The sequence below is a fragment of the Belonocnema kinseyi genome, chromosome 10 (genome assembly GCF_010883055.1).
Source record: "Belonocnema kinseyi isolate 2016_QV_RU_SX_M_011 chromosome 10, B_treatae_v1, whole genome shotgun sequence".
In the NCBI taxonomy this organism is placed as follows: Eukaryota; Metazoa; Arthropoda; class Insecta; order Hymenoptera; family Cynipidae; genus Belonocnema; species Belonocnema kinseyi.
The window spans coordinates 65,949,294-65,969,626 of record NC_046666.1 but is presented as its reverse complement, the minus strand read 5'-3'; the positions used below and the strand labels follow the sequence as shown (position 1 = coordinate 65,969,626).

At 28.6% G+C, this 20,333-nt stretch overlaps 1 protein-coding gene across 5 annotated transcripts in view; it reads left to right on the top strand.

Moving 5' to 3' along the window:
* The window catches only part of LOC117181604 (phospholipid-transporting ATPase ID), an 80,318-nt gene that overhangs the window by 24,678 nt on the left and 35,307 nt on the right, over window positions 1-20,333 (top strand). For 4 of the 5 annotated variants that reach the window (XM_033374464.1, XM_033374462.1, XM_033374461.1 and 1 more), the window contains exons 2-9: window positions 821-1,108; window positions 4,101-4,515; window positions 6,667-6,725; window positions 7,754-7,966; window positions 9,908-10,113; window positions 10,277-10,432; window positions 12,436-13,078; window positions 17,373-17,552. In XM_033374464.1, coding sequence (XP_033230355.1) covers window positions 1,064-1,108; window positions 4,101-4,515; window positions 6,667-6,725; window positions 7,754-7,966; window positions 9,908-10,113; window positions 10,277-10,432; window positions 12,436-13,078; window positions 17,373-17,552 — 1,917 coding nt within the window. In that variant the 5' untranslated portion in view covers window positions 821-1,063. The remainder of the gene's footprint in view (window positions 1-820; window positions 1,109-4,100; window positions 4,516-6,666; window positions 6,726-7,753; window positions 7,967-9,907; window positions 10,114-10,276; window positions 10,433-12,435; window positions 13,079-17,372; window positions 17,553-20,333) is intronic. The other variant, XM_033374465.1, reaches the window with a different exon arrangement.

Sequence of the window (20,333 nt, the reverse complement as noted above, 5' to 3'; positions counted from 1 at the left end):
TATTTATTAAAACTAATAATCCCTTATTTTGTCAAGTTCTTCCGGGAACTTTTTTTTTACTTCTTTTTTGAGAATGAGCGACTTAGCCCCACATTGTGGGGGAAATTCTCTTACACTTCAAGGGATGATAAATAGTTGATTACACGTGAAATTTATGTTTCGTACTATAGTTAGAAAGAGGGGCAACTAGAGATTGTACATTTAAAGCATATATTATAGATGATTTAAATTCCTTCTTGCACTTCATGGTAAAAACCCGAGAAAAGAAACGATTCGTTTAGCCTTTTACGGTACTGAAAAATGGATGTACACATTAAGTGGCGGTAGTGCGCTTTCATTGGTTTATCTTTTTACAGAAAATACCATTTTTAACTGCTTATGGGAGTTATAAGACGTTTTAAAAATGAATACAAACCCGGAGCCCCCTCCGAAAAAAATCGAAGCCCCCCCCCCCTCCCGCCAAAAAAAATCCTGGCTACGCAGCTGATTTTGTTCGATTGGATTACGACAGTTACATTAACTTATAAGCAAATATTGGAAATTTAAATAAAGTATTTCGTTTTTATCAATTCTCAAATAATTAAATGACCAGTTGACCTGAAGATAACCGGTACGTGACTGAGAATTAAAAATTATCCGCTAGGCAGACACCCTGATTAAGATTGGATTAATTTTGAAATTAACCCTTCAGGGAGGAGTGCATCCTTAATCAACTCTTGCGGAGCGAATAATGCGCTTGTGCTGATGATTGCTCTCAATTTCAATAATGATATAAGTGCTTCGTTGATATTAAAATAAATAAATGAATGAATAAACAAAGTGTGAGAAATGCCTGCCGGACCTCGTCGACGCGAGGAATGCCAGAACGTCGCTGCCGACGTAGTTACCAGAAATCAAGTACGGATGAAGGAGAAGAAGTTGATGGTCTGCTGATGGTCCAGTGATTGACATGATACGAAAGGAAAACTATGTAACGATCGAGGACACGGTCTCGTTGGCACGACTAGGGTGCCACGAGGAAGAGGTTGGCCCTAGAAGAGAGGATAGTTTTGTAGGATAGACGATGAACTTCGAGGAGGTGGACACATTGGAACTCGAAGTCTTCGAGGTGAGTCCTTCCGACTCGTGAAACCCCACGTTTGGTTGCTATCCTTATTATTCACCGAGTTACCTATCTTCATTTTCACCAGTTTTAAGAATTTTTGAATTTAATCGCCGGAAAATATAAATATTATGGAAAATGTTTTAATTGCTGAAATCAATTTTAATCAAATTAAATAATTTCAAGTAATGTCAAAGGATTTGAAAGATTTGAGGGTATTTAAAAAATTCCAAGGAATATTAAAGATCTTTCAAATGTTCTAAAGAACTTCAAAGGATTTGTCATATTTAAGATTTTTTTAAATTTAATAGAATTTTCAAAAGCCCTAAAAATCTTAAGGGATTTGAACAGATTTGAAAGAATTTGAATATTTTATGGCTTTTCAAAAGAATCTAAGGAATTTTCAGTTGCTTCCAGTAATTTAATAAGATTTCAAATTATGTTAAAAATTTTAGAGTTTTTTTAAAAACATTCCAAGGCATTTTCAAGAGATTAAACAAAGTGACAAATATAATTTCGAAGACGTGGAACGGTTTTAAAAGACCTTTAAGGTTTTAAAGTAATTGAAAGAATTCAAGGGATTTTATATGAATTCCGAGAAATTGAATGATTTTGAGGGGTTTTAATAGCTCTCAAGGTTTTATTAAATTTTCCAGAATTTCAGAAAATTTCAAATTTCATAGAATTTCAAGAGACTTTATCATATTTAACTCGATTTCAAATAATTTATTCATAAGAAGTGAGAGATTTCGTAAGTTATTAAAGATTTGAGTAGATATGCAAATACTTTTTGCAATTCATTTTAATTTATTTAGAATTTACCCTAAATTCTTATTAACCCTCACGATGGCAAGCTAAAATCGTGACGTTAAAAGGCGCCGGGCCTCTCAGGCCCGTTGAAATGCAAACTTCTCTTTCCAGTAAATGTAATGAAACATCTAAGAAGTTTGATCATTTTTATTCATAATTACATTTTATGATCACATTACATTTGAATTTATAGTGCCAAGAGTGTCAACACCTCCTTTTGTTGCGTTATAAAAAAGATTTATAACCTGTACTTTTGTTCCTTCTAAATACCAGCATTGCAACTATTGCAACAACTATGACAACATAATCACTATAACATCAAAATGTCTCGCGTTGCAAATGCGAGCGCACATTTGAAAGAGTTTACGCGAGAAATTATGCTTGCACTTGCAAGCAGTAGATGTATTTTAGAAACAAACAAGCAAATATATAGAAATCCTTCAAAATTAAAAAACAATATCTGTAAAACTGAAATCTATGCACTCAAACTGTTTTTTCATGCGAACATGAGTGATATGCATACTCTTTTCCTCGCGGTATTCAAAGTTGATGTTGCAATGAACAGCTGGCCTGCGAGGCCCGGCTTGTCTTTTTGTGTAAGTAAAAAATATACACGTTTCTGTGGAGCATTCCACAAATGGAATTTTCAGAAAACCTTATTTTTTTATGTATTTAGACTTCGCCAAAAGAAATTTCCATCAACAAGCCCATACTTGATACACAACTCTTTGTAACTCGACAATTGTGACCCGCCTGCCTTTTTTAGGGTTAATTTATCCTTCATTCTTTTTAGTTTTTTGGAATTCTGTTGAATTTTTAAAATTCAGGCATTTTATTCATTTCTTCCGAATTCCCTTTAATTTTTCTAAACTTATTTAAAACCTACTGAATTTAATGCATTTTTTCATATCTTATAATTGAAATGAATGGAATATGTAGGATCAAAAAAATGCAATTCACTTGAATCCTTTTAAATTTAACTTGAATTGTTTTGAAGATTTATGAATCGAATTCTTGTGAATTCTTTTTTATTCAAAAGAACACGAGTCACATAATGAATTCACATTAATTATTCATAGTCACTTTCTGGGTTAGAAATGAGTCATTTTCTGTTTAAATAGGATACTTTTTCAATTAAATTAGGCTGTGGCGGCCCTGAGAATAATAAATTAAAAATTCATAAATTTAAATTTCAAATTGCTTTGAAAATGCGGTGTTGTGTTCACCGTAGTTATTTAATTATAATTAATATCAGTCTTTTTTATATATTTTTTTTTTGCAAGGAAGCACTCAATCGTTCACCCTCGTTACGTTCGTCATGAACTATTCTGTACGCATTCACACTTCGATTTCTGATTAAGAAACCTCGTTTACCTTTTTAACGGCTTCTTTGGACCAACTTCCAAATCTAAACTAACCCACATTGAACCAGCAATTAAATTAATTAACATTCTACTTTCAATTATAAAAAAAATCCTCCAAAAGTAATCTTTTTAATTTTCTTCTTTTGCTGATTTTATGAAAAATGCATGAGTAGCCTTCTTCACCTGACATTGCCTATCTAAATATGACGCTCGTAATCCAAGATGGTTAGTAGTGCTAGGTTCAGTGCTCGAATGTCTGAGCTAAGTCAATATACGATCAAATTAGCGTTACGTAATTAAAAATGAATGTTTTCTTTTTGGAAGCTATCTTTTTTTATTGAAGTATGTAAATCCATTTTAAACAAAATATTAATAATGCTAAGAAATATTAGAAATTTAACAATTTAAACTTTCCGGCAGTTAAAAAAATCGGACATTTCAAATTTCGCTCCACAGAAGCCTTAAAATAAGAGGTTATGTTTAGGCGTGGTGTTAAATGTATAATTTTGACGCGAAATATAAATTTCAATTACTATTTCCCTCTATTTTATAATTCTCTGCCTCACCTGCCTATAAATAATTGAATTACGAGCGTAATACCCTAGCTCCTTTAACCTCTCATTATGGGGTTTTTGCCCTATTATTCCCGATTGCACAACACATTAGTATCAAATTTTCACTCGAAACTCATCGCTCAGATTCCTTGATTGTTAAGCTGGATTTTATATTGCATCGATAGTAAATAATGAATGAATTAAATTTCACGTGCACGTGCAGCGAACCGTGTCCTCGAATCCGTTACAAATCTTGTGTCATTCACAAAGGTAAGAGGCGAGGTCGATGGAGGAGAGCAATCTAATACAACATCGAAACCAGAAGGCAATCTGGAGGAATTGGAAAACGGAGGCGGCACTCGTAAGAAGAAACGGAAACGACGAAAGTTCAGGAAAAAGCATCTGGCCCAGCCAGTAACGGGCCACGTAGTCTTGAATTTACCTTCTTCTTCGACGGAAATTGAATCTGCAGGAGAGTGTTCCAAGAGAGATTCCTCGAGCAGCCTCGGTGGTGGAAGTAGTAGACACATTACCCTCCGAGAGTCATTGCTGACGGTTTTAGGGAAACTAGTTGTATGGAAGGGAACCAGGTACCGACCGACACCAACGCCTTCTTCATCTGCACCTTCAAGCTCACCTCCAGCCACCGAGTGTATTGGTCGCACCACCTCTTTTTTTTCCAGTGGTGAGTCTTTCCAAATTGCCAAAAAATCGGAAGTGATTTAAAAGGTCAACAAAATTTGGATTTAGAGTTGAAAATTCCCGAGAATTCACAATCGAGAAATATTCTTCATTGAATATTCTTTTGAAAAAAGTTGTAAATTTGCAGTTTAAATTTCGCGGCAAAGTGATGTTGAAACTAGAGGTTATGTTTAAGTGTGGTTTTACTATTCTAAAGTCATTATGGCGCGAAATTTAAATATGATGACGAATAATAATAAACTGAGTAAAATCTTCCTAATTAAGAAGTCAGAAAACGTCATCTCTAGACTTTTAATTACTATAACCATTAACCACAAGTCATTTTTTATTAGTTTTTATTTAGGACTTAATGAATATCGGGGTTGCCAAGGTCAGGGAATTCTAAAACTGGTCAGGGACTGGCAGGGAAAACTCGACAAAGTTAGGGAATTTTCGGTAAACTGAAGTTGAAGTTTTTTAATTATTTTGTTGAAAATTAAACAATTTTGTTAAAAAGTCTTTGGAAAATCATCTTTTTTGGTTGAATTTCACTGATTTAATTAAAAATAAAATCTTTTTTGGTTGAAATACCAACAATTATATTTTACGTTAAGATTTCACCTTTTTGTTTGATGATTCATGATTTTAGTTAGAAATTATTTTTTTCACAAATTTCACTATTTTTTTGAAAATTATTTTTGTTTTGAAAATTAATTTTGTTAACTAAAAATTGAAGTATTTCATTTTAGTTGAAAAAAAACCAAACATAATTGAACTATTCCGTTGAAAGTCATTTGTTTTGTTTGAAAATTTAATTATTAAATTGAAAATTATTTCAAAAATGCGAATGTTTCGTTGAAAATCCATACATTTTGTTACAAAATAATCTTTTTTAGAAGATATTACTCTTCTTGTTTGAAAATTAAATTTTTTAGTTGATCATTTTTTTATTGCATTTTTTTAAAATAAAAATTTAACTGTTCCATTTTTTGTTGAAAAGTGATACTTTTTGTATTGAAGTCATCTGTTTGGTTGAAAATTCAACTGTTTTTTTTAAATTAATTTTATTTGGTTGTAAATTAATTTTTCTTACTAAAATTTTAACTATTCTATTATTGGTTCAAAATGTATTTATTTTTTTGAAAATTTAACTGTTTGGTGGAAGATGCGTTTTTTAGTTGAAAATTCAATTTTCTTCTAAAAAATTCATCCTTTCAGGTTGTAAACTCAACTTAAAAATTAGTGATTTTAACTGAAAACTTAATTCAAACATTTTTTTGCATGGACAGTCAGTGATATTTAAAATTGAGGTTTTATAGCAACCCTTTATATTCAAGATATAAAATGTATCCAAAAAATGATTTTTTTTTAAATATAATTTTACTATCATTTTGTATATACAGTGTACACTTCATTTTTTAAAGGTTCTAAAATATTTTATCGTGATGCTCTTGATCGAAAACGTGAACCCAAGGTTTCTTTGTATTGTAAGCGTAATTGCAAACTGTTTGTGCAAAGAAGGACCTTTTTCACATTTATATTTATAATACCTCCTTTATAATAGATGACCCACTTTTTATTTTCTACTTTCAGTGAATCATCAACCTACAATTCTTTGTTCAATGCAAAAGAGTTGAGTTTCTCGTTTTCTATCTAGGATTATCTGCAATTTGAATAATTTTTTTTGATTTTAGTTTCTCTTTTTTTTTGCATTACTCCTATTGTTAATAAAATATTTATTATCATTCTCTTCATGCTTGTATTTTGCATTTACACCCAAATACTGAGACAAAGCGAGATTTTACGCTGCAAATATTTCTCTACTCAGGTTTACAAGGAAATACTTACGCATTACTGAATATCGTCAGATATAACTGAAGGGTGATTACAACCTTCTAATAATGTCACGTTTCTAAAATGTCATATATTACGTACCTAGCTATTTGGAACAATAATGCATTCAATTTCAATAAATAAGGAAGTTTTAAAAAAAAAATAAGAAGAATGATTGAAAATTCAAGTTTATGTGGTGAAATTATTTCCAAAAGTCAGCGCATTTAATAGTATCAATGAGATTTGCATATTAATAACAATTTGCACAATAATATCAATACATATTAATTTCATAGGTATTTAATTTATCATTTTTTTACAGAGACAGAAAGGAGAATTCGAGCAAATAACCGCGAGTACAACTCACAATTTAACTATGCGGTAAGCAAAATTACTTTTTTTTTCCTAACTGATTCTAATTTTTCTGAGTAAAATGGATGGCAGTGGAGAATTTCAAAAGCTTTAGAAAATATAGATATATAAAATTGTTCGGTTTTAAATTTAAGTGGTCACACATTTTACAATTTCAAATTGAAAACCTTATTGAACAATTTTAGATTTAAATATAACAACACTTTAAAATTTAAATTGTTCAAAATGGTGCCACTTAAAATTGAGTCTTGATTTTGTGTCAATTGAAGCTTAAACAGGCAAAACGTAATAATATGAAATTGACAGCGTTTGAAATTAAACAGTAATTTTGAATTATTTTGAAAAATAATATAATTTTGAGAAAATTAGTGGAAATTTCTCATTCTTACTATTTCTTAGACTTTATAATTATTTTAGTTCTTTAGGGTAAATTTATAAATTAATACAAATTGATTTTTTATCAATTATAATCATATTTAATCTGGAACAGCGCACTTTTCTCGTAGTAATTTTTATGTATTCAAGATTTATATTTTTCTACCTATGTCCAAAAAATTTTTAGAATACCTCAGAACTTTTTACTAATAGAAATATATTATAAAATAAAATCAGGAAAAGCTGAAAGAATTCAAAAATAGATAAACTCAATCATGATAATTTTCAAATTATACTATTTATCTATTATTAATTTTGTCAGGTTTTTAAAATTTGCTAGTACCCTTTTTTATCCAATTTTTTTATCCATTAGGGACTGTGGGACCTCGCCAGGCTTACTTTCATTGTGTATTATGTTTTGAAAAAAATCTCTCAAAAAATAATCTTTAACAAAGTCATATTGTGTAACAAAATTGCACAAAAAGCCAAGCACACTGATGCTTGAAAACATACTTTTTTTATTTTATCGTTTTTTGTGCAATTCTGTTGCATAAGATGACTATATTAGAGAATATTTTTAAACGATTTTTTTAAAAACATTTTTATATACACTAAAGTTTGAACAAAAATATTAAGTGTCGGATGAAATTGTCTTTTTCCAGAATAATTATATCAAGACGTCCAAGTATTCGGTTTTGACGTTCCTGCCATTGAATTTGTTTGAGCAATTTCAAAGGCTCGCCAATTTTTACTTCCTATGTCTGCTGGTACTTCAGATGATCCCCGCCATATCCTCTCTGACACCAATCACGACAGCCATCCCTCTAATTGGGGTACTCACGCTCACTGCCGTCAAAGATGCCTACGACGATTTTGTAAGTATCCATATTTTCAATTCTGAACTCGAACTGTTGAGCAGCTCGAAATAATGATAAAACTATTAATGAGGAAAAAGCAGTGGATATCAATTCCATTTTTTTAATAATATTATATTAAGATCAGAAATTTATTGCTTATTCTATACTTTTTTCTTAATTTTGGATTGACATTCAAATTGATTCCCAATACGCTGTCTGTCTGGAAATTATCCGACCATGGAAATTGTCGTTTGACAGTGAAATATATAGAGCGAAGCATAGAGATTTAAGAAACTATTGCTTCAAAAATGTCGAGTCCAATTTATGGAAAAGTGGCGAGTGTGTCTTTCACTGTATCGCACGTAATTGAGATTTTTTTTTTAACATTTAATTTATAAATAAAATTATATTTTATTTTCCTGTCTAAAAAAGAAATGTAACGGTATGTGTCGAAAATTTCGCACTCATTGTTATTGAAAACCTGATTAGCTTTGCATTACTCGAAATTTTTGTATATCTTAAATTTAAAAGTTTAAAAATAAATCAACAAATAATCGCTTTTAATGACATTCTAGGTGTACAGTCAAATTCAAAATTACTTAATCTTTAATCAATTTTAGAAGAGAATCCCAAGCGTAAATAATAAAAAAATAATTAAGGTCATAATTTTTTATTTTGATGTAGTTACATATTTACATTTTTCTGTTTTTTAATATGTACAATTCTGTTTAAGTTGTAATTTTTTTAATTGAACAATTTGCTACATAACATCGAATGAATACCATTTTTTTCAACAACTTTCGGTTATGTTGGTGCGTTTCACCTGAAATTGGTATTTGTAAACAAAAAGCTTGTTAAGAATAATAAAATTGATAAGCTTGAACAATTTTCTATTGTGTTCGTGTTTTTAATCGGAAATTGACATTTTTATTTAACAATCGTTAGATTTCGAAGATTCATTATTTTTTAACAACTTTGATGTTTTGCATCAAAAATTGTTAGTTGCAGCTAAAATCATTATAGTTTGAACACGATTTTGAAGCTTTTAACAATTTTGGATTATGTTACTATTTTTTGTTGGAAATTTGTATTTTTAATTTAAACAAAATTATATTTTACATATTTCAAAGAGGAATCAAAGCCTTTTATCCATATTTTTAGATTATGTTCATGCTTTGTACCCAAAAGCGGTATTTTTATTGAAAATCCTCAAATTTCACTATATTCAGATCCATTTTATTTATAATATTCTTACAATTTTTGATTTCATTGGGAATTTATACCGGAAATCGGCACTTTTAATAAAAAATCATTGGATTTGAAAGCTGATTTAAAATTTTTGATCAATTTTAGGTTATGCTCGTATTCTTAAAAGAAGATTTTCCACCTTAAACAATTTTTTGTTTTGTTATGTTATTTTTCTCATCTAAAATTGCTATTATTAATTTTAAAAATCAGTACATGTGTAAACATTATATATTATAGTAAATGGTAATAATAAAATAATAATTTTTTCTATAATTTTAGGTAGTAAATACTATGAAATACACAAATTTTGTATTAATATTAATTTTATATTTTAATTCAAAGAATGCGTGAGATAAAACAAAATAATAATCTCGCGCGTGTTTGTGTTCCAGTTTGATCAAATTTGTTGTTTCTTATAAAAATGTTGTATTTATTCATTTTTATTCAATACGCTGTTGTCCCCCTTTTTTAAAGAAATATTCTCCTATTTTCCCTGCAATGGAACTGCTGAACCATTGTGATCCCTGATGATATTAAGATCAAAAATTAATTATGTATTCTAATCTATTTTTTTAATCTTGGATTAAAAAATGATTTGCACTGAAATATTTTGAATGATTGAAATGTCTTCTAAAATATATTTTTTTGCTTTTTTCTTTCTCACCACTATATTAAGCACTGAATGTAATCTCATTTGAATTTAATTTCCAGCAACGACATAGCAGCGATTCTCAAGTTAACAATAGAAAATCGAGAACTTTACGGGGCACAAACTTACGTGAGGAAAAATGGTCTCAGGTCCAAGTGGGAGATGTAATTCGGATGGAAAATGATCAGTTTGTAGCAGCTGATGTTCTCCTGCTGTCAACAAGTGAACCAAATGGTCTCTGTTACATCGAGACAGCAGAGTTGGACGGGTCAGAGTGACACTTGATTTACTTAAGCTCTCAGCCTAATTATCTGTTTTTTTTAAACAATTTTTTTAAAATTTTGTGTAACGAGTTTCCATGTTGATATTTTTCTCAAATTCTTTTCCTTCATCAACGGATGCTTCCAGGTCTAATCGTTATGAAATTTTAGGGAGACAAATCTGAAGTGCCGACAGTGCTTACCTGAAACATCAGAAATGATGGACAACCACGAATTAATTGGTCAGTTCGATGGGGAGATCATTTGTGAAACACCCAACAATTTGTTGAACAAATTCGATGGCACTCTGATATGGAGAGGAACAAAGTACGCAAACTTTTTTTATTTATTAGTTTAATAGTTAAAGATAAGTGTAGAATTATTAAAACTATCAGATCCTAGACAAGTAAGTCCTGGGTTTAAGAAAATTCGCCGTTTTCTCCTTTTTTCGCTTAAATTCAAACTGAATTAATGGACAACAAGAAAGTCCAATATTTTTTGTGAAAAGTTCATTCTTTTGGGTTAAAAAATCTGATTATATTTTAGAACTCATTTCGTTTAGTCCAAAATTCTACGATTTGTCTAAAAATTTATTTCTTTTGTTAAAAATTCAATTAGTTGGTTCAAAATCGTACTACTTTGTAGAGAAGATAATTAATTTAAGTTTTAATTAATTAATTTAAAAAATGTATTGTTTTGTTGAAGATTCATTGTTTTGTGGAATTGTTTTGCCTTAAAAGTGTAAGAATTTGGTAAATAATTAAATTATCCGGATGAAAATTAACTTTTTCTTTTAAATTAAGTTTTTTTGCAGAAAATTCATCTTTTTGTTTTAAAAATTCATCTCCTTGGGAAAAATTTCATCTTTTCTTGGTAGAAAGTCAATCTTGTTTGTCGATGATTATTGTTATTGAACGAGAATTCAAATATTTTTATAGAACCTTGAACAATTCGGTTTAAAATTCAATAATTTATTGGAAAATTTATTTGTTTTTTAGAAAATTTAATTTTTGTTGAAAACTCCATTGTTTTGTAAAAAATTCTTTTGCGGCTTGAAAATTCAACAATTTGGTAAAAATTTAAATTGAATTATTTGGTTGAAAATGAACTTTTTTGTTGAAAATTCATTTGTTTTGTAGAAAATTCGTCTTTTCACTTCGAAAATTCATTTCTGGGTAAAAATTTCATATTTTTTCATATTTCATATTAATTTCATATTTTGTTAGCCATAAATTAATGTTTTTGGTTAAAAAGTGCAACTATTCTGGTAGAAACCTTAACCAGTTGAATTGAACTGACTGAAATGCTCGTTTTTTTTATTGAAAATTATGTTTTCAAATTAAAAGTTTAACTATTCCATTTTTTGCTGAAAAATTATCTTTATTTAGTAGAAAATTTAACTATTTCGTTGAAGTTTCATGTATTTTGTTGGAAATTCGCCTGTTTGGGTAGAAAAGTACTGTTCTTTGTTGTAAATTCAACTATTTTCTTGAACAGTAATCTTTTTTGTCTCACATCAACTATCTCGTTGAAAATGCAATTTATTTTTCTTTGATTTACTGTTTTTTGTTCTGTTTTATTGAAAATTCGTCTTTTACGGTAGAAAAGTAATTTTGTTGTTGTTGAAAATTTAACTATTTGTTTGAAACTCCAACTGTTTTTGGTTGAAGCTAACAAAATTTCTGTTGTAAATTAGACCATTTGGTTGAAAATTCATCCTTTTATATTGGTTTTAAAGTCAACTTTTTGTGGTTAAGGCCTAGTATTTTTTCTTTAAAAATTCGATAATTTGTTTGAAGATTCATCTTTGTAGGTCAAAAATTGAACTATTTGATTAAAATTACAACTATGTTTAAAAATGCAACTTTTCTATGAAAATTGATCTCTTTTGTTTGAAAGTTTAACTATTTCCATGCAAATGTACCTTTTGGTTTAAAAGATTTATGTTTTGTTGTTTAAAATTCCACTATTTGGTTAGAAATTGATCTTGCTTGATTGAAAGTTAACTTTTTTGTGGAAAATTCATTTTTATGGTTTTAAAAGTCAACTTTTTTCTAAACATTAGACTTTTTAGCTTAAAAACTCAGCCTTTTTACTGAAAATTCGTCATTTATTCATATTGAATTCAGTGTGGTACTACATTAATTTTATATAAAAGACGTTCTCCATCTTTTTTGTGAAACATCACTTTATTTCCCCAGTTTTAAGACAATTTTGGGCTGTTAAATCTGCCCTTGGCATGTTTTAAATGTGAAAATTTTTGTAAATTGTTGTTTGGAATCGAGAATTGATATATAATAATAAACTGATATAATTTTGAAATGTTTCAGGTACGCTTTGGATAATGACAAAGTGATTTTGCGGGGCTGCGTGCTCAGAAACACCCAATGGTGCTATGGTATGGTGATCTTTGCAGGCAAGGATACCAAACTGATGCAAAACTCAGGGAAGACCAAGTTTAAGAGAACCTCCATAGATAGACTGTTGAATCTGCTCATCATTGGAATAGTTTTCTTTTTACTTTCCTTGTGTTTATTCTGTATGATTGGCTGTGGTATTTGGGAGAGTTTAGTCGGCTATGACTTCCAAGCGTATTTGCCGTGGGATTCTCTTGTGCCCAGTGAACAATTAGTAGGCGCTACAGTGATTGCTTTTCTCGTATTTTTTTCATATGCTATCGTTTTGAATACGGTCGTGCCGATAAGTTTGTACGTAAGTGTCGAGGTAATCAGATTCGTGCAATCGTTTCTCATCAATTGGGACGAAGAGATGTACTTCGAGCCCACGAATACTCACGCGAAAGCAAGGACTACTACACTAAACGAGGAATTGGGCCAAATCGAGTACATCTTCTCCGATAAGACGGGGACACTTACACAGAATATTATGACATTTAATAAATGCTCGATAACCGGAAAATGTTATGGGGACCTCGTGGATGCCGTTACAGGAGAAATTGTCGATCTCACTGAGGTAAGTCATATCCCTTGCCGAGATTACCTAGAATTTATCGACAGATTATTTGTCGTGGCATTTCGAGAAAGGCATAGGCCTGGGCTTATTCTAGAGAATATTTTTCTCTATAATCTACTTCAATAAATACATTAATTGAATAAGAGAGTCAATACTTAAAAATCCAAAAATAGACATTGTAGAATTACTAGTCTTTTTCTTTTTATTTGTCGGTTATAGAAGTTGAGATTTTCACCAGTTGCAGACTTCGGACTCACTATGAACCCTATTTGACACTGTTTTAAGCACGACACTATTTTGCTACTGTTTAAAAAAAAATTACACTAAAGACACTATTTTCAAATCAGGAGGACGAATTTTCAACCAAGAAAGGTTTTTCAGTTGATAAAGAGAAAAAAAAAGTTATAAAGAATATTAAATTTTCTAGCCAAAACAAGAGTTTTTAAGAAAAGAATTGAATATTCGACAAAATAATTAAATTTTCAAACAAAAAGATAATTTCCCATCAAGAGATTCATTTTTTACCCAAAAAGATGAATTCTTAACAAAATACCAAATTTTTTTATCACATAGTTGAATTTTAAATTATAAAGAATAATTTACTACCAGAAAAGACGACTTTTCAACAAAATATACATACATTTTTATCAAAATATTTGAATTTTCAACGAAAAATATTAATTTTCTACAAAAAAAAGACGAATTTTTGACATAATTACATAAATTTCCAAACTAAATACTTTTAAACAATTGATGTGATGTTAGTCCACCGAAATTTAAATAAATTATTTTAAATTTAAACAAAAACCAAGTTATTAATCTTCATTAAAACAGAAAATAAACTTTGAAGAAAGTACTTCAACTTTCAAACAAGTGGCTGAAGTTTCAACCTAAAAAGATGAATTTTCAACAAAAAATCCTAATAGTTTATATTTAAACAATAAAATGTTTTAACGCAAAATAAAAAAATAAAAAAGTTCAATTTAAACAACAAAGACGAATTTTCAGCAGAATATTTGATTTTTTACCAGAAAAATGTATTTTTTGCCAAAAAAGATGAATTTTCAACAAAATACGTACATTTTTACCAAAATAGTTCAATTTTCAACCAAAAAGATGAACTTTCTACGAAAGAAGATAAATTTTCAACCAATTACATAAATTTTCAACTAAATAAATACTTTAAATAATGGACGTGATGTTAGCCCAATTTTTATTTGTTTAATTTATAGCTTATATTTTTTCGTTTTTAACATTTTTCAACTGAATAGTTAAATTTTTTAACCAAATATGGTAGTTTTTCAATCAAAAATAAATTAAAAAAATGTTCATTGGGAATTAACTTTCAATTTTAAAAAACGAATTTTCAACATAACAGAATAATTTTGTACGCCATAGTTATATTTTATACCAAATTGTGGAATTTTCAAGCTAAAAAGACGAATTTTCAACAAAAAAGTTGATTTACAACCAATTAATTTAATTCCTAAGAAAAAAAGTTGAAAAAACTACTTTCTAACGAAAAAAAATCAGCTAAAATGATGAATCTTGAATAAGACAGAAATAAAATTTTAAGAAATTACTTCAACTTTCAAACAAGTAGTTGAAATTTTATCATAAAAAGGTGAATTTTCAACGGAAAATGTAATAGTTTATATTTCAACAAAAAAAGATTTCAATAAATAATAAAAATAAATCTGAAGACTTAACCAATAAAGACGAATTTTAAACAAAATACTTGATTTTTAACAAAATAGTTTAATTTTCTAGCCGAAATTACGAATTTTCTACAAAACAGTTGAATATCAAGTCAAAAATGTAAATTTTTAACAAAAAAAAGTGAATGTTCAACAAAATAACTTAATTTTGAACGAAATAATATAATTTTTACCAAAAAAATGAATTTTTAACCAGAAATTTAATAGTAGACTACATCTAAAAAGAATTAAATTTGAACCAAAAATAGTTGGATTTCCTTATTAGGTTATATTAATTCAGATGGAATAAAAGTGCTGAAAAATTTGAAAAAGGGGGAAGATTTTGGAGCCTACGATATATATTAATTTTAATCATTAATAGTCTGGTGAATAAAAAAATATAAAAAAATAATAATAAATAAATAAAAATAAAAAAAGTTCTTTTTTAATACGTGAAAATCTTTTGGCACTATCTTAACACTATTTTTTTAATTCATCACACTATCTACACTATTTTCGATCTCTAAAGTGAGTTCGAAGCTTGAAATTGTAGATTTTCTTTAGAATATTCCCTAGCATAAACACTGCTTATTCTCTTTGTTTTTCGCTTGATGCTTTTATGCAGAGTTAAGGGCATGTGTTACTTCGTCGCGTGGTCAATCGGGTACAGATCCCCCGGCTTTTTTTTCCACAAAAATGAAAATTTTTAAAAACTGAATTCGGAGGTGCTAGAGGAGAGTACTCGAATATGAGATATTCTCGTAATATGAGAAAGCGGTGTATCAGCTAAACTAAGAGACCCACTCTGTTGGTTCTCTCACTAACTTGTAGCCCTTGAAGAAAGAGTAATTTCGTGGTATAGTCCATTTTTCATTGGGCTTCTACAGATTATAGGCGAACTTTTTGTGAAATCGATGGTGGTCGAGTTCTTGGAAGGGAATTCTTTAAACACTATTTATTATTCATTAATTATGTATTTAGCAGAAATATTTGTCTAGAGTGATGGGGATTGAATAACTAAGTAGGAAAATATCGATAGTGTTGAAGTTTTTCATAGTACAGGTCAGGCATAGTAAGTGCATAGTTGCACGGTGTGGTTCTCAAATTATGAGATACCTGTGGTATTTATAACACTGTGGCTGCGCGGGGGAAATTGGTTGCAAAAGTGTTTGTGACTACTGCAAAAATGAAATATATCTCAATAGCAGTAAATTTATATTTCGGAAACATAGAATGAAGTTTTTTATTAAAATAATACTTTATTTTGCATTTTATTAGCTATTTCCTGGATTATCTCATATTATGAGAATAGTTTGACGAGTTTGGAAAAAGCAATTTTTTACATTTTTTGTATTTTCAGCATAAACAAAATTTTTAATAAAATTTTTTATTCGAGCTTCTTATGACAAACCAAATTTCCTTTAAAATGACCTATATTACTTTTAAATTCAGTTCATATAATTCCGACAATCACGCCAAACAGAGTTGATATCTCATATTTGGGTACTCTCCTCTATAAAATATAACGGACGTCCCTGGACTCGTTTTTGAGGGATAATAACAAAAAAATTTATTGTGTTAAATAAAAATTGTATGCATTATTTTGAGGTTAGGTCGTTTATCATCTCTGCCTTTCCGATAATTTGAAAATTATTGATGAAATAAACTTTTTTAATTGCCAAAAATATTGTGTAGTTTGGAAGGTTTGGAAGTAACGCTGGGGAGAATTGTAACACACATAACCTCGAAATATACACACGTTGTTAGCAAAATCAAAATTTTTTTGAAAAATAATTACAAAAAAGTGTGCGGGGACGTCCGTTAACATGTTCGCTGTCATTTCCCAGATTTTGACGACAAAATATTTCTTATCCTAGAAAAAGGCCGGGGGAATCTAACACTGAAAAAATCGATACTAATTCCTAAGCGCTATGCAAATTAATCACATTTTGCTAAATTCAAACTTTTTTTAATTAACCCACAAAAAGAGTGTGTGGGGATGTCCGTTAGCATGTGCGCTATCATTTCCCAAATTTGTAAGACAAAATATTTATTATTCTAGAAAAAAAGCCGGGGGAACCTAAAACTGTTAAAATCGACAATTTTCTAAGTATCACATGCCCTTAACAACTAAAAAATAGTCTTTGTGATTTTAAAACTAGCTATTGGAATGTCTAATTTTAAATGTTTTCCTTTAAGTTTTGACGTTTAAACATCCCATTGTAGTATTGAAGTATCTCGTTAATTCAAGTTTTTTTAGTTTTATTTTATGATTGGCTACAATTTTATTTCATTATAGCACCAGCTCCTGGCAAACAGTATCGTTAAACATAATCGAGTCAACGATTCTCTTTGCCTTTGCTAATTGAATTTATTTTATTTTACTGAAAGCATTGGCAAGTTTCGTAGTTTCTTTTTATTTGAGAATTTGACAAAATTTGAGTTTGTGATAAAAAAATAAATAAAAAATTCAAAAATTGGTGATTCAATTGAAGAATTTGAAAGGACTATGTTGTTTGTGTCTGAACACAAGTATGTCAATGCTTTTATTCCGCTTATGTCATGCACATTATTTAGCATGTGTGTGCTGCATGTAGACGGGCAAAGCTGTACAGATGCCAATTATCAAGTGGACGAATGGACAGGAATTTGTCCGTCAAGTGTACACTCCCATTAGTGGCGCAGACACATACCTCCTGGACCAAGCCGACAGAATTTCCAGTACAACACCCGAACCGGTCATCAATGGCGCTCCCAAAATTACTCCCAAAGTTTCAGTACGCATGCTTACGTCAAATGCTTCCTTAGTTATTACAGTTACAAATACACTCTTTTATCTTTTAATAGATTTCATATTTCTGATCATTCTCAGATTCCTGAAAGAGAGCTCAAATATTTAAATCATTAGATTTCAAAAGCAATTTGCCACTGTTTCCAGGGTGACGACTTGACCGAGAAACCGGGAAATGAATTAAAAAACGGCAATTTCAAGTTTTCATTATTTTAATTATTTAAAACAAAATTTCACTTGGAACAGGGAATTTTGTACATGGAACGGGAATTTTTTTTAAGAATTAAAACTGGAATTTAGAAGAAAGAAGGTATATTATGAATTAAAATATTTTTTTCCCCCATTTTTCGTTGGGAATTTACTGTTTTTTTTTCTTGGAATTCCAGTAATCGCGTTTAAAAGCTAAACTCTTTTGTTAAACATTCGTCTCTTTAAAAATGTAACCACTTTGTTGAAAATAAATGTGTCAATAAAAAATTTAACTTCAAGTAGAAAAATGAACTATTTTTCTGAAAATCAGATTTTTTGTTGTTGATAATTAGATTTTAAACGGAAAATTCAATTCTTTTATTTTTGGCTAAAATTCTATATTTTTTTGATGAAAATTCAACTATTTGGTTGAAAATTGAAAATTTTTATTTAAAAATTAAACTATTTTTTTTGTTGAAAATTTTTGTAATTTGTGGAAAAATTTTCTTTTTTGTAGAAAATTAATGTTATTATTCGAAAATTCCTCCTTTTTGTAGCAATAAAATTCCACTATTCCAGTTTAAGATTCATCATTTTAATTGAAAATATTTATGAATTTGGTCGAAAGTTAATTTTTTCAACTGACAATTGAATCGTTCGACTTTGGGTAAAAAATTGACCTTTTTTAGTTCAAAATTTAACAAAACGGATGCAAATTTCTCTCTTATTATTGAAAATTCTTTTATCTCGTTGAAAATTTGCGTAATTTGTTTTTTAAAACTACTTTTTTCGTAGAAAATCTACTTTTTTGGGGTAGAAAATTATTTTTTTTCTTAGAAAGTTAATCTTGACGTTTGAAAGCTCTTCTTTTTGGTTGATAATTCAAGTATTCCAGTTAAATATGCATAATTTTAGTTAAAAATTCATTTTTTAGGTAAGAAATAGATTTATTTGGTTGAAAAATAAACTCTTTTGTTGAAAATTAATTAATTTATGGAAGATTCATCATTTTAATTAAAAATCCATTTCTTTGGTTAAAAAATGGGCTATTTTATTGAAAATTTGTTGATTTTTTTGTTGAAAATAATTTTTTTCTTAAATGAAAATGAAAATACTATTCCAGTTGAATATTCCATCATTTTAGTTAAAAATTCATTTTTTCTTGTATTCATTTTTCGACTGAAAATTTAATTATCCAAGGTTTAGTTTAAGAATGGTATTTTTTTAGTTGAAAATTCGTCTTTTTTGGTTGAGCATTGATTTCCTTAACTTAAAATTTAATTATTTAAGTTTTGGTTGACAATTTATCTTTTTTAGTAAAAATTATTATTTTTTTGGTTTATAGTTTAACTATTTCAGTAACAGATTAATTGATTTAGTTGAAAATTCCTCAGTTAAGATGAAAATTATTTTTTTGTTTTAATAAAAATGAAACTATTCCATTTTATGTTAAAAATTGTTTTTTTTTTTAATTAAAAATTCAACTGTTTGGTTGTTCAACTGTTTAGGGAAAAGATTGGGAATTTGAAATTGTCCTCCGAATGGTCACTCTGGTTACTTAACAAAGTAAGAAGTTGTTATCTAATATTTACTTTAACGTATTATGAAAACAAAAATACTTGAGTTTTATTCTTGAATAGCTACTTTACAAAAGACTTCGAAACTCGAATTATATTTTCGGTTTTGAATATGAAGGAGTTCAGAAAATTAAAAATTCCCAAGTATTTTTGTTATATTTTGTGATTAAATAATTTTCCGATATTTAGATTGTATAATTGATGTCTCACGCATCTTAGAGTCTACTACTTGATGTTTACTTTTGATGGTTTTTTAGTTGTATTTAATTTTAACTTTAACTTAGTGATGTTTTTCCTCAATTTATTGCACTTGTGTTTGTTTTTCTACAAAGATTGAAAATTTTGCATTCTAAATATCCTGCTTCATGAATATATGTATTTCAAATAATTTTGAAATCTTTCCTTTATTCAGTAATTTTTTGACCTTTCTGTTGAAAAAAGAATGAAAACAAGGGGAAAACAATAGATAAATTATATTAATATAGATTTTGGTAATAACTTTTTTTATTTTACAATTTAAAAAAAATATGATTTATGCTTTGGAATGTTTGATTGGATTTATGCTCCTCCCAGCAATAGGTAATCACCAATCTTGCAATATGCAAAAGCTATTCTGCAGAAAAACGAATTGAGAAAAATCCACGTGTGTTACATGGCCCGCGGTGTAGAGTCTTGCCCATTTTTTTATTCAAATGTTTTTTATTGCAATTACGTATTTAATTTATATAAATCTAGCTGAAATATTAATTTCTAATCTTTTTTTTTCACATAAATAAAATTACTCTAATTTGAAAATACGAATATTATGATAATACTAGAAATCATGTTTTATCTATATTATATCTTATTATTTCTTTCTATTTAAATATTTATTTTATTCTCATTACATTATTTTGATCTATTTTGATATATTTTGTTTGTATTGAATATGAAAATAATAATAACCTTGGCGTTACTTTGTTCTAAATAAAATTTTAAATAAGTAATTTTAAATTCCTTAT